The sequence below is a fragment of the Saccostrea echinata genome, unplaced genomic scaffold (assembly GCF_033153115.1).
Source record: "Saccostrea echinata isolate AGI-Se365-2 ecotype Australia unplaced genomic scaffold, CSIRO_AGI_Sech_v1 ptg000032l, whole genome shotgun sequence".
Classification (NCBI taxonomy): domain Eukaryota; kingdom Metazoa; phylum Mollusca; class Bivalvia; order Ostreida; family Ostreidae; genus Saccostrea; species Saccostrea echinata.
Window position 1 is genome coordinate 2,157,662 of NW_026889781.1, and position 15,269 is coordinate 2,172,930.

The 15,269-nt window shown below is 31.9% G+C and overlaps 1 protein-coding gene across 1 annotated transcript; it reads right to left on the reverse strand.

Moving 5' to 3' along the window:
- Positions 1 to 383: 383 nt before the first annotated feature.
- LOC133197827 (uncharacterized) lies at positions 384 to 8,304 on the reverse strand. The gene is made up of 11 exons (XM_061334016.1): positions 8,191 to 8,304; positions 5,892 to 6,014; positions 5,285 to 5,431; positions 4,091 to 4,234; positions 3,843 to 3,923; positions 3,655 to 3,718; positions 2,541 to 2,701; positions 1,998 to 2,062; positions 1,771 to 1,862; positions 1,364 to 1,473; positions 384 to 774 (listed from the first exon to the last, which is right to left on the reverse strand). The coding sequence occupies exons 1-11, from the start codon at positions 8,302 to 8,304 to the stop codon at positions 445 to 447; spliced, it is 1,431 nt and encodes a 476-aa protein (XP_061190000.1). The 3' UTR covers positions 384 to 444.
- Positions 8,305 to 15,269: the final 6,965 nt, after the last annotated feature.

The window sequence follows — 15,269 nt, forward strand, 5'->3', positions numbered from 1 at the left end:
CTTTATACTCCCCATTTCACAACTTTAATACAACACAGTTTCAATCCTTTTCAAAAATTATATTTGATTGCTTTGATTGTGTGTTCAAATCTGGACTCAGGACAGTTCCTCCTGTGAATTGATGTCAATAAATTACATAAACAAATTTAAAAATCAGTAGCTATTTATTACTTCATTTCTTAAACATTTGAAAATACATAAAATATAATGGAAGTTGATCACTAATGCATACTCAATATCAAACCTAGATACATGTTTATAACACAAACAAAGCATGAATATATATTTGAAAAAAGACATCAAAATATTGTGTCTGAATAATTGAAGTAAATACAAAAATGAGATATGGAATGCTATGTTCTTTATACAATTTGTCGAATCTAATGTAAAACAAGTTAAGTAAACAGTTATTCAATATTTACAAACAGGAAAAAAAAAATAAATTTAAGAGTCAATGTTCAGAACCCAATCATGTCCACTGGCTAGTTTTGGGGGATCTTGTTGTCTTATTGACCCCCTGCTCCTCTTTGACAGAAGTCTTTTGCTGCGTGGAGGACAAGTATCTAAATATTTTTTGTCTAAGCTATCTTTAATTTTTTGAAGTTCTTCACTTTCCCAGGAATATGAATGCGACACAAAACCATCATCTCCCTCCTCATCACTACTCATGTATTTGTAGGCATTCGGCAACTGAAGGAAAGACTTGACCTTGACCTTTTTCTCCTGAGACCACCCTGTCTTCTTTTCAAGGGCTACTAGTCTTCTCTTTAATTTCTGTTAAAGACAATATAGTTACTAAATAAAATGCTGATAAAAACCATTTTCAAGGAGACTTTTTAGATATTCATTCATATGCATGTACATACTTAAATACATTTAAAGGATAGCAAAGGTGATACATTGATTCAGTTTTAATTAATAACATATCTTTAAATTGTCTAAGATTTGCATCAATTGAAAAAATAATTTTATCCAAATCTTTTTTAATTCAACACTTTACTTGTATTCAAATGAGAAATGTTCATATCAGCAAACACTCAAATGAAATTCTTTTGGCTACTTCATTCTCCCCCCCCCCCCCCCCCCCCCCCCCCCACCTCAGGTGATAATTCATGATTCAATTAACTCATCACAATTCTGGATTCTTTTCTTTTCTTTTCTCTTTGCCAAGCTTTTAACTTTAAGAAATATTGTAAGCCAATGAAAACTTGCAATGACCTTGAACAGCCAAGGTGACCCTAAAACAGTGTCAGTTCCCATGTGAAGGTAAATTTAACTCTTCTACTCTTGACAAGAATATTTCAGTCACCTGAGGTTTAACTGATTGTATGATCAACCCAACATAAAAATCTAAAAAGTTTACCTCTTTCTTTCTCTCATAAGTTGCCTGTCTCTTTTTATGTAAATCTGTTTTGTTCTTTTTCTGTCTGTTATCTGCCTCCTTTTGTGACGTAAAATATCTTTTAATTGCAGCTAAAACATAAAAGTAACTGGTCATTACACAAAAGCTTGGCACTTATTATTTAAAAAATGTTCAATGTAATTAATTACACTAATTTAATTTGCAGCCTCTGATTTCAATTAACTTTAAATTGCATTCAATTTTTATTATGAATAGCTCAAATTTAAACAAATGAATGAACTTTTACTCAGAATTTGAATTTTCTCTTTTAATGCATACAGAATGTACTCCACTTCAGATATATATAAAATGCAATGTATTAAACACAGGAATTTTTCTATAATATATAGTAATTCTTATTTAGGTACCATTTATAACATCAATGCTTTCATCTGGAGTGATTCCTTGCACACTTTTCCTAATAAAATCTGTCATTTCAGAGTTTTCTTCATCCATGAATCTACAAAATATTTATGTTATATATCATAGTAAAACATTTCACGAGTTATTTTAAATTATATTAAAATACATAAAGACGTAGGCTTTGATGGATGCAAGGAAAAGTGTTCGTGATTGTATACGTATGTAAAGATACCTTTTATTGCAGTTCCATTTCAAATTTGTCTGTTGGCCATTTAAATACGAGTCCTTCACTGCACTCTGAATAGAAAACAATTATGGTGTATTTATATACATTCTAGAGTGCAGGGGTGCAATACAATATGATTACAATACAAGCTGACCTTCACTGAATGAACTATATTTTTTATAGCTACAATATCAAATGAACTATGACTTAAGAGGAAGTACAAAAAAAGCCCCTACTAAAAAGAAAGATTAATAACATCATTAGAAGAAGTTCATTCTAAAAAGCACTGCTTAAATTTCTGCAGAAGAAATATTTGATTCTAGTTCTATTATATTAATACATGTATAACAGAATCATTACATATTTTCTGATTGAAAAAAAATTGTGCCCATTCTTTTAACCCCCCCCCCCCCCCCCGAAAAAAAAGAAAAAATTCTTTTAGACTTCACACATACATACATGTAGTTGTTAACATTCTGTTTTCGGAATTCTTTAGAAACTGTATCATATGTTTTTCGGACAAATTAGCTTATATTCTAAATTCCTCACCCTAATCCTTGCTGGAACCTGTACAGGTTCACTGATTTCTTGCTTTTTCTTTTCAATCTCTGCTTTAACTTCTCGGACATCTTTCTTTACAATGGCCAATTGTTGAAGAATTTCATTTTGGTTTGCAAGTATCTGTGAAATTTGCGTTTTCAGACCACTGCCTAAATGAAATTTATGAGATACATGTACATTATGTAAACGTATTAACAAAAAATATCTTGAACACTTCAAGCAGGTGTTTTTTTTTTTCAACACTTGTATATAAAATACCAGTGATTTTTTTTCTTTGCATCATATGTATCTTTTTATCAACATAATTGATCAAGTTCTTATCCCTACCTAACAGTCAGGGGCATAATGCAAACAGGTTATTAGAAAAATAACTTACATAAGTTATTTTACACCCATACAATTTTTTTCAACGATAACCTTTATAATCCTACTTGGACATTTATTTCTTAAGGTTTTTGTGTTTCCTGCCAATATGCATTGCATTTTGGGATTCCATTATGTAATACTAGATGGAGTGCACTGACTTCAATGGAGAACTGGTGAGGAGGCGGAGATAAAAAGCATTTTACTTCTTATTTCGGGGTGTTATTTACATGGTTTGGGTCAAGTTTTTTATCATTAAATAAAAAATTATCCCTAACTTCCCCCCAAAATTGAACAATTTTTCTGTAATGAGAAAGGTTTAAATTTAATGAATCATTTGTTTTTGTCTTGGTGCACGAGCAAAAACCTTTGGTGCACGGGGTGTGAAGTTAGGGAGGAAAGACACAAAGTAACTTAAACAAGTTATCATTTCATTGAAACTACAGGTGTATTTTTGGAAAGATAACTTGTTTGAGTTACTAATGCTGTAAAAAAGTAGGTCATAGCAAAGAGAGGTAACTCATTGTCACAAAAAAATAACTCATTTGAGTTATTTTTGACAATAACTTGTTTGTATTATGCCCCAGGCCCTGACTGCCAAAGTAAAAGGTCGAACATTTCCATGGGATTTATAAAAATTACCTTCTCACCAAAATTTCCTCATAAGCAAGGTCTTTACAACGCTGTAGTTCTACTGTATAAACATATAAATTTAAAATTCAAAATAAATTTAACTAACTGTTTGATGGTGTTCTTCCTGATGATACGCTGGCTGGCTGACTTTGGTTTGCATTACATGGTGTCTAAGCAATAATATAAATTGAAGTGTTAAAGTCATGCACACTGATATGTTCCATAACTTTCAGCAATATTTTTGCAACAGCTTTTGAATAAACTTTATCTCTCTATTTTTATTAAAAAAGTTACCATCACTGTTTCCTGAGAAGCAACAGACTGAACTTGCTGGGCCTTTCTTTGTGGATTATTTTGTCCTGTAGATCTTTTTCTCTGCAAAAAATATTAATAATACATCAAAAAATCCACAAACCTGTACAGTTCCACTGTAATATATAGATACATGTACATGTGTATAAGCATAAGTCATGCCAAATATTATATATTGTAAAACACCCCTTGCTTATATGTTCTTGACTTATATTTACATTGAATTTCACCTTTTGAGTTTGGAAAGTAGGGAGGTCATCTGAATTATCTGATTCTGATGGGGAGAGTTGTCTCATCCATGAAGAACTAATGCCCTGCGATTGCTTTCTAGGAGATCTCCTAACCACTGTAGTGGGCACCATACTTCTGTTTTTCTGATAGAGAAAAGATAATTTATGATTACATGTCAGAAACGGTGATTTTGTCAGTGTTTTTAAGGCAAGTGATAAAAAGTGGGATAAAACTTTTTTCTAATTCTTGAAATTTTTATTGTTTTCATTTATATTATAATTTAAGTTCATATGTATGTGTAGAATTTTTAACTTGCTCTTGAACTATTTATTATCCAAATTTAATTTCATGAAACATCCATTGTTTAAGTATAGGATATTTTCCACTTTCTTCAACTGATAATGATTATATTCATTTAATAATGACATACAAAATACTGTATATCCTCGCCTATAAGTCGCTTTTTTGGGAGTTAAATTTTGGTCCAAAACTCTATGTCTGACTGATAGATGAGTCATAAAAAATTGGCATTTTACTGGACAATGTATTTATATAAATACAATTCCAATGCTTATCGTTTAACAAAGTCCGGATGTATTACATCATTATGTATTTTAAGATTATACATAAAGTACAAGTATAATTTACATATTTTAATAATTTTACTTTTACCTTAAATGTGTATTACTTATTTGTCTAATGATTTAAATTAAATATCGGCATCATTTTTAAAAAATGAATTGAAACCAGGTTTAAACATCAGAGCATTGATTTGAAATTGTCAACCGATTCTGGCAATAAGTTGTACTAACTTAAAAGCAGGTCAATGGCAAATCTCTCCAAAATAACTTCAAAACATACTATTATTATAGGCGGACTGACTTATAAGCGAGTATATACCATAATTATTTTATTCATAAGAAGAATCCCTAGTTTTATTCTCACTTGCACTGGGCCTACCAGGTGAAATTCATATTCATTTAAAAAAAATAGGTAAAAATAATTGATCTGAAAATACTGAATGTTTGAATATATATCCCATATCCTTGGAAATAAATAAGATTTATCTGTACTCAATAGAGATTCTAGAATAATATTATTATTTTCACATTTTTATTTTCATAATGGGTTATGTATGATGCCTAAGAGTAGGACAGGTATGTTGTAGTGCTAACTCCCAATAGAGCTCTTACCTTTTGTGCTTGGTGATCATGCTGCGAGTCTTTGTCATTTCCAGACTCTGACTGAGAAGGCTGCTGGGTTTGAGGATCACTATTTTTAACAGCTTTTCTTGGAGACCTCCTCACACCTGAAAACTGTATGTTTAATGTCCTTTTTTTCTGAAAGAGAAGACAAACTTTTTAAAGAATCTACAAGTTAAAAGTGGAAAAACTTAAGCAAGGATAATATTAAATCATGTGTTTCACTTTGGAATATAATGTGACCCAAAGGAATGGACTAGAATATCCTTGGAAATATCTTCAGTAGTAAATAAATACATGCAGTACTGATTTAAATTGCCTTAAGGAAGAGACATGTACTGGGATAATGTCTGAGAAAAACATTTTTGAAAGAATATGTCAATTCTATACTTAGAGAAGTAAAAAAAAAATTACATCTCTTTTAAAATAATCAATTTAAAATAATTTGTAATTTTTTTCATTAAAGTTAAGTTCCCCTAAAAAGACAACAAAGCACTTTTAATTTACAAAGATTGAAATCTCATTATTGATGATACATGCATGCATAAATGATATAAGGAATTGTTTTAATTTCATATATAGGAAAATTTGAATTTACCTTTTGACTTTGATTTCTTTGTTCTATATCATCTGAATCTGAGGAAGACAATGGCCGTACTCTGTGAACAAATGTTCCTGTTGCAGTTTTCCTCGAAGATGAAACAGGCTGCTCCTGATGTTTCTGAAGAACAATTATTTAAATTAATCCATGCAAATTCATTGGTGAACACACACAATTACAACATCTATGCCAAAAATCATAATATCTAACTTGTTCAAATTTATGAAATTTATGACTATTGAACATGCATAATTTAATTATAACTGGAATTGAATCAATATTTGTATTTCTTGCTATTTTAAAAACACTCAAAATCAACATTCTTAATGCCCTCTGTACATGGAGAGTTTAATTCGCAGTAAATTAATGCAAAATAAACTAATGCGAATTAAATTTTACTTCTACTGTAAGGCTAATCAGTAAGGCTTTTATGAGATTAACAACATTAAAAAGATCTTATCAATTAATGTCCCCATCACCCCACCTCCCCCAGGATTTTCAAGTCTAAGATAGTTCAGGTTTTTTTTCTTTGCTAGTCAAATATTTTTGTGCCCCCCCCCCCCCCCCACACACACACAATTTGAAAAACATATTTCTGCAGTCTACAACTTGAACCCTTCAAAAAGCTCAACAATAAAATAATTAAATGTAACAATAACTTCATTTAAAACTATATTGTATGGAACAAATTTCATAACTTCGAAATTAAAGTGCCCTTGCACATATATTGCACAAAATAATCTTAAAGTGGAAGATACAAGTAAGATATAGATAAAAATATCTGGTAAAAAAAAACACCAAAAAACCCCAAAGCATATTAAATGCTCTTTTGTTTTAACAATTCAATTGCAATTTCTTCTGCTAGGCTATCTGAATATCTATATGATCTGAAAAAATTCAAATATGGGGTTCCTTTACAGGGATTTATCAATGCTGATTTAAATACTGCTAAACAGTACCTTTCCCCTTTGAAAAAAATGTGACAATTCCCTTTAAGCTACAGAAATTCCCCTGATTATACAAACATGTAACATTTTAAATATTATTTATTTATAAAAGTTTTAGAAATGACACCTAGATTAACTCTCAGAATGCAGATTTTTGCTTCATTTATCTGAAAATTTCCAGGGGAGCATGTCCCGGGACTTCCTTTGTATATTCACGCCCAGCATAATGTCAGTGGCGTATATTCCATACTATGGCAAAAAGGCTGTAGCCTACACATCATTTCCTCAGGGATAAAAATTTGGTTGAATAAAGGGGCGAGGAGTTAGTAATAAATGAATGCACAGATCTAGAAGGGGAGAGGGTCTTGAACCCCCACCAACACCCCCCCCCCCCCCCCCGAATTTGCAGAGTTTCTAAAAGTATATACTGAAGCAAATGGAAAATGACTTTGGACCCCCCCCCCCCCCCCCCAGAAAACGTGGACACCACCATCACCATGAAATGTGTTTTTCACCTTTGGAAATGAATTTTACATTTTTTTTTCTTGGTTATTTTTTGGTTTTTTTTTTTTTTTTTTTTTGGTTTTTTTACTTGTCAAGAAATTTTTGGGTTGGATTTTTTTTTTTGACAGGGGTGGACACCCCCCCCCTCGCCCCCCCCCCCCCCCCGAAAAAATTCCTGGATCCTTGCCTGAAATTGTACCTATTAATTTAATTTTTTTGCAAATGCCAAAAAAGCATTCTTAGCAATCCACACTTTTATACATATCCTATTATGCTTACAGTTTTACTTTATATTTAAGGACAAAACTATTCCCATAACTGGAATTTTTTAAGCCAAAATAAAAGTGCTATTATTATTAAGTCTGTATCAGAAAATTTCATCAAAAGCAATAAGTGCAGGAAATGAAATTGATAACTTGAAATCTATTTGGTTTGTAGGAAATTAAACGTATTGTTCGAATTTTGATTATTCAGTAAGAAGGTTTCCATATTTTCTGAGCAGAATAAAAGGATAAGTTAAGAGTTCAGTTTTGTTAAGTGGTCTTCATATCACAATATAAACTGAAAATATGTCTACAATATTATTTTTACTGGCCAGATTAAATTTGTAGATGTCTGGGTTTGCAAAAATGATTCCTTTGACCCCCCCCCTCCCCCCCAATACCTCACTTTGCACCTCAGGTTATAAATCTGTGACTTCACACTAGCCTACACATTATACGCCACTGAATGTCGAGCAATTATTCTCATTTTTCCCCTTTTACATGAAAAGAGTAGTCAAATAAAATATCTAGATCAATCCCTGCTTTAGCTTATCGAAAAAAAAAGTTAAATCTAAAACAAACCTTTGTTTGTGGGGTTGACGTAGATAAGATAGATTCAGAACATTCGCCTCCTGATGAAAAGTGAAGATGTAAACTTTCCTCCTCAATCTCTGTTGCCTCTGAATCCCAATCCATCTTTTTTCCAAATGTAATAAAACATCGGACCCGACTTCCATTTTTAAACTGTGTGTGAACAAAGAAAGTAGCCGCGCATGGAGAAGGAAGAATCCTATTGGTTAGTTTTTAACTAGCTGCTGATGTAAATTAGTTCGGGGATTTGGAAGCTTTTTCTTTTTTCTTCAGATTTGTAGTATACTTTCTAAAGAACATTGCATCAATTTAAAACGAATCATATTGATTTCAACGATAAGTCTGAACCTTAAGATATGTATATAATTTCGTATACTTGGTAAAATACAAAACAAAACAAAGCGAATAACGAATACGTCGACGTAGAAGTTACTGATGCTGAGAATCCCCGCCTAGGAGGTCTTCGGAAAAGTGCGCCAACAACAGCTCAACGGAGAACAAAGGATTGCCATGTAAGTATGTCCGTAGTTAGCATGATAAGCATTTTGTAACTTAAAATTCATCTTTTGTTCCTAAACACGATGAACGTTCATTTCTAGAAGAACGCAAAGCACAGCTAGGTCTCCATCCGAATCGAGCAAGTATTAAATTCATGTGATGAAGAGCTTGTGATTAAAACCTTTTAAGAGTTCCGACTGTTAAGTTTCAAAATCATACATTATTGTTCTGTACGGTTTGAGCATGTTCACAGATATATCTCACAATATGCATGTTGGGCCCCATGGTTGAGAGCTTAAGAAAACTGAGACAATTTTTTTTATTTCTTAACCCTGAGGGGGAGGGAGGGACTTAAAAAAATCAACTCAAATAATTCTTAGAAATTAAAGGATTAACAAACCAAAGAAATAAATTAAAGTTCTTTTTATTGGGGTGGAGGGGGTGAGCTATTTTATCAGTATAATGTCTCAATTTTTAGGTTTAGTTTACTAAACTTTACTATATATGACAAAGAAATTAAAGGGGGGGGCACCATTTAGCATCATTTTTTTTCAATTAGATGTACAAACTAAACTATTCCAGTGTATTTTAAGAGATTAGAAACAGCAATGGCATCATTTCGGGTCTTTCCGTCAGAGGTTGAAAAAACAACCTTAAATGTATTAACATCACCAGATGTTAAAAATTTATACAACTTCCTATTTATTAAACTATAGGATAGACGGAGTTAAAAGTCCTTTCTATAGTCTATTTTAGATAATATCTTTACATTTAATAAAGTTTAACTTCATACTCCACAGAAAAGAGGTCTTCCCACATTTAGTTTAAAGTTTGTGAAAAGGGAGGTTGTCATGGCGTCTATGTAATACATTCGAGGTTGTTTTTCCGGTAGTTGGAAAGGCCCGAGAAGTTGCGATTGTAGAAACAGTTGGTACTTTTACAAAAATAGGGGACACGTACCTTTTGGAAATATTTTTTTTATTTATCAAATATGTTTTAAAATTTTTCTTCATCAAATAGTTTGACTTGTACATTCATAATTTCATCAAGGTAAAAGTACTGGGTACTGGCAGAAAATGAAAGTCCTACACAGATTAAGGATATATCAATTTTTTATGAAAAGTAACAAAAAAATTAACCATGCCTCCCCCCCCTGAAAACATGGACCCCTTGTAAAATGTTATGAAAAGCTATCCCTGAAAAATACCCCCTTCCCCCACCCAATAAAACACATGCACATCTTTCCTAATGGAAAAGGTTTGACAGTTCAGGCAATTTTTATAATCTATAATCTTGACAATTTCTTTATTGGCAAAATTATAAGTCCATACTCAAAATTTATAGGGAATTGTTCACATCTATTTGATCAAATTTTTATGTATAGAAAAATAGAAGAGGTATAATAATACATATTTTATTTATTTTGTACATTGGTCTTACTCTAATAGGGTTGTCCCTAAGACCTTGGGGTGGGGAATTTCCCTGTCAATAATGATGTAAACACCGGTTATTCTGGTATTCCCTTTCATCTCCCTCTTAAGGAAGAAACATCAGATCCCGTCTACTTTTTTAATATCCCCTACTATTTGAATTCTTAGGGACAATCCTGCTCTACATGCTTACATGTACATAGAATGTTCCTTTTTATATAATATTAATATAAACTCATAATGTTTGCACTCTATAGGCAATTGTAGAGGCATTAAATGACCAAATTTTATTTATATTATCATTAATAATGATGCATTGAATACAAAGCAAAATTCATTGAAATAACACCCTGCTGGTTGAGCAATAAATTTTGCATATATCTTGTATCTGTGATTAATAATCCTGTGTGATTATAAGAACACCCAGGGTCTTGATCCATTAGTGGGTCTGTCATAAAGATAACAATTTACAACTGTAACAGTGGCCTTAATTGACATCTAATGGCATGTACATATACACACTAACTTGACAACATCTTGGACATGCACAAAACAGTGTTATCACTGTTTAAGATTCAAGATAAGTATGTTTTCACAGAGGGGGGTGTATTAAGACTCTTTCTTATCTGCCCTGCCAAAAGGCCATTAGTTGCTGATGTTTAATTATCAACAGGATATTGTAGATGTCATAATGTTGTGTAAATGAAATGCTTATTCAGTATTATTTATAGTTAAAATCCACTTGTGACTTGTGACTCTTTTGTTTGAGCACTCCATTATTTTTCAGGAATGGGGAGTTGCAAATTATATTGAAAACGGTATTTGCTATGTTCAAATTATCCTTCCAGTGCCTCTACTGAGGAAAGAACTTTGAAAATTTCGTTAAATTTGTTTTCATATTAAAAAAAATAAAACCTTGGTACCATTGAGAATCAATCCCAGTATCCTCAACATGGTAGTCAAACACTTATCTCACTATGTTATCGAAGCTGTTGACAGAGATTTAAATTTCTTTATAACACTTTACTCGCCTTACTCTCTCTATATATATAAAATACTACTAATATGTTCAAGATATATTTATTGTGTATATTTTATATATTTTTTATGATATATTAACAAACAATAATTACAAGCATTTAAAACAGTGGATTTTAAGCGGGTTAATATACTCGTAGTGCTCCATTCCTTAAAAGCAGTGGGCCTCGGCTCCATTGCTTTTAATGAAAGGAGTGCTACACGAACAATAGCCTGAACATAATTATGCATATGAATATATTAATCAAATTTATTACTTAAATTTGAAAAATCATTTTCTGACCTTTGATTAGGTACGTCAGGGGTAGACAAATAGAATTTTTCAGTACTTGCCCTCGGACAGGTTACCATCGTAAAATTACTTGTCCTACCAAAAAATATGCTTGTCCCACTTTTTTCTTAATTAACATAAAATTAAAGCATTATCGTTAAACATTAAATTATTTCTCAACTGATACGTACACTACATGGGGACGAAACTAGAAATAAAATAGCTTAATTTTTTGCACGGAAAAATTTAGGGGTAAATCTTGTTCCAGGGAGATTTCTTAGCTTGTGCAGTGCGCATAATTTAAACTTTTCTCTGTATTACTTTAACATCCCAAAAATACTGAAAGAGAAAAAAAAAATTTTTTTGAATATTATAAAGTATTTGATTATGAAAACCACCACTGCATGTCGATTGTGACTTTCAGTGATCGCCAGTCAACAGCTCCAATTTTAATATCAGTATAACACGTTTGTACTCACGGCATGAATTTTTACATTATTTTTTACAATACCTAAAAAGGTCTAAAATCCTCTTCAACTTTTTTGACATGGAATCGATAGCTGCGATGTTTTACGTCCTGTGTGTATTTTAACTACACATAAATGGGTAAAATCTAGAGGAGTTCCGACCGAGTATTCGATGTAGTGATGAACAGCAGCGAAAAACAGGTGCTCTACTGTGATTCATTACATTTCAACAGCGATAAAACAAACAACATTTGATTTTTTGTTAACTGGAGAAGCACTTGTCCGCGGGCAGGTACCACTTATCAAATAACTTGCCCGCCAAACAAAATTGATTGTCTCGGGCGTCGGGCAATGCTATTTGTCTAGCCCTGGGTACGTGTAAGTCTTAAATAATAGTTAAGGTATTTACACTTATAAGATGAAACCAAATTACCAATTGATTAATTGTACATTTAAAACTTGAAACACAATTAAAAAAAGAGACTGATGAAAAGATTAAAATTGCAATTCACAGAAATTTTAATTATTTCCTAAGACAGAATGCCTATGTGACACTGTACATGAAGCATAAAATAAACATGAATATAAGGATATAACAACAAGCTTTATCATCAAAAATCAGTTCTTAAAACTGAGAAAATCAAAGAGTTGGATTAAGAACAAATTTGGGAAGGGGGGGGGGGGGGGTAAATTCAATGACTCAATCTTAGAGATGCTGATCAACATTTAAAATGGAGGAATTTATCATTGCTAATTGTAAGAGATTAATTAAGAATAAAATTTGCTTTTCACAGATTGTTAAATTTAGTAGTTTAGTTATTTTTAGAAAGAAAATTAATGTTGGGGTAAATTATAACTTAATTAAAGCAGAACATGCAGATAAATTTAAATATGCTTGAACTTTAAATCTCATTTCATCCAATTTATTACTGAAATTTAAACAGAAATAGGTAATAAACACTTCAGAATTTTTTTTTTTTCAGAGTTTGCATAAATGAAATATACAAATCACACATTTTAAAATTCAATTTATAAGTTGTATTACTTGTACATATTCTTTAAGATAATAGTATAAAGTGGTGTATTAATACTTTTTTGGGGCATAAATTAGGGCTGTCACGAGTACCCGAAATAACCGAGAACTGCGGTCCAAGTTGTTTGGTTCAGTTCTGGTTCCATTTTTCCGGATTTCGGTTCGGGTCTGGTTTACATATTAGAGTCTGTTCAATACAAAAAATGGCGTCAAAATCAAAGGAATGATGACAATAACAGTGATAAATAAACATCACAACTGAAATCTACTTTATTCCATGACAAAAGACTTGTGACGGAAGTATAAGATAATTATCAAAACGAGCAGGAATGGTCAGGTTGTGGCTAATAGTAGGCCAAGTCACCGATGTCTAGTATAAATACTAACAGAAAATGTGACATTGCTATGATCATACCTATGGCTTACATACATTGAGTCTAAATCTGTTAATATATCACTTAAAAAAAAAAGAAACATACCAGAAATGCATCTGAGGTGTGTCATATTAATTGTGTACTATATTGATGGTATGTCTTACAGATTTATGGATAGTAAAGATTTTGCAAATGAGAAGACAACACAAGTAAAGAGGAGATCAAGAAGAAGAAGAGATGTGAAAAGAAAAAGAAGACAAGAGCTGAAAAACCAATCTTCTGCACCAGAAAAGGCAGAGGATTTATCATCATCTGATGAATCTCTTGGAACATTTTGTGAGAAATACGAAAGGGAAGGAGAAGGAAAGAAAGGTGTGATATGCATTTGTGTTGTTTTAATCGATGTAGCCAAGTAGAAAGGAATAAGTGTATACTTTTATCACATAATTTAGATGCATGTATATTTGCTAATTTTCAAATTAAATATTTTGAGCAAAATGTGATATAAATTTGATTATCTGATTGACTGATTTTACAAATATACAAAACAAAATTGCATGTAAAAAATCTTTACAAATCTTCTCAAGAACAACTGGGCCAGAAAAGTTGAAACATACGTGGAAGCATCCTAGATTCTTAATTATTAAAATCAAGACCCCTGGGGTAGGGAGGGGAGCACAAAAGGGGAATCCAAGTTCCACATTGAAATATATAGAAAAAAATCTTTAAAAATCTTCTTCTCAAGAACCACTGAGCCAGAATAGCTGAAACTTATGTGGAAGGTTCCTTGGGTAGTGTAGATCGAGATTCCAAATTGTAAAAATTATGATCTCCAGGGGTAGGGCGGGGCCACAATAGGGAATCTAATTTTTACATTAAAATATATTCAAAAAGTCCTTAAAGATCTCCTTTTCAAGAACCACTGGGCCAGATATGCTGAAATTTATGTGGAAGCATCCTGGAGTAGTGAAGATTACAAATTATTAAAATCATGACCCCTGGGGGTAAAACAACACAAAATACTACTACTACCATTTCCTATAGAAATGAACCATAGTACAAAGTATTTGAAGCAGACTATTGCTGGAACTCTTCAGTATCGGAGGTTTAAACAAATCTATAGGTTATTGTTATGAAAAATCAACAACTTTATATTTTGATGGATTTAAACTTTTCAGAGGTAAGAAACGTAAGTTTTATGGTGATAGGGAATTAAAAGGATGTCCAAAGCAAAAAGTTGAAGTGGACAGCTAATTCATTTCAGTCCGTATTAATAGAAAAAAGCGGTCGAAGTCTGGGCATGAAGCCCCGAATGAGATTATGTGACACTGGTCTGAGATCTGTAGAGACACCAGACCAAAATTTTAGTCTCTACGGATCTCGCTGAGATTACATGTTTCAGTGCATGAAATGAAGAATTTTTATAGTCACATTTTTACTTTCAAATTATTTCTTTTCATTTCCATAGTCACAAATCCAAAAGTCGTACATACAAAAGCAAAACCAACTGCTTCATCTTCAACAGATTTGTTTGATGACCCCCTTATGAAAAACTTCAAATCTTATATTGTGACGAGGAACAAGCTGAAGAAATTTTGTGGGATGTCTGTTGTCAAGACACCTGAATAAGGATTGGTGGTAAGCAAAATTATTTTTTTTTTTTACATCATTAGATTAGGTGACCTTAATATAAAACATAGATCAGTGCGGTCTTGATTTATATAACTATAGTCTCTGACTACTTTAAATAATACATGTACATGCTTAAAGGCGTAATTTGGACACAATTTTTTGACAAGACATTCAACCACAAGTAATAAAAAAACTTATCCAGAAATGATAAAGAAAATAATAATCACACGTAAATGCTACATCATGGTAATTTTTAATATTAATAATTTGTCTATTTTCATTTTCTGCTTTATACCTGAGCCGAAGGCTCAATTGAGATTTTCTGAT

Excerpts from the sequence above, each read along its gene's own strand:
- LOC133197827 (XM_061334016.1), bottom strand. The coding sequence starts at position 8,304 with ATGGATTGGGATTCAGAGGCAACAGAGATTGAGGAGGAAAGTTTACAT. Across the intron at positions 1,474-1,770 it reads AAGCATTGATGTTATAAATG|CTGCAATTAAAAGATATTTT; the intron begins GTACCTAAATAA and ends TTTATGTTTTAG. Across the intron at positions 775-1,363 it reads CTTATGAGAGAAAGAAAGAG|AAATTAAAGAGAAGACTAGT; the intron begins GTAAACTTTTTA and ends TGTCTTTAACAG.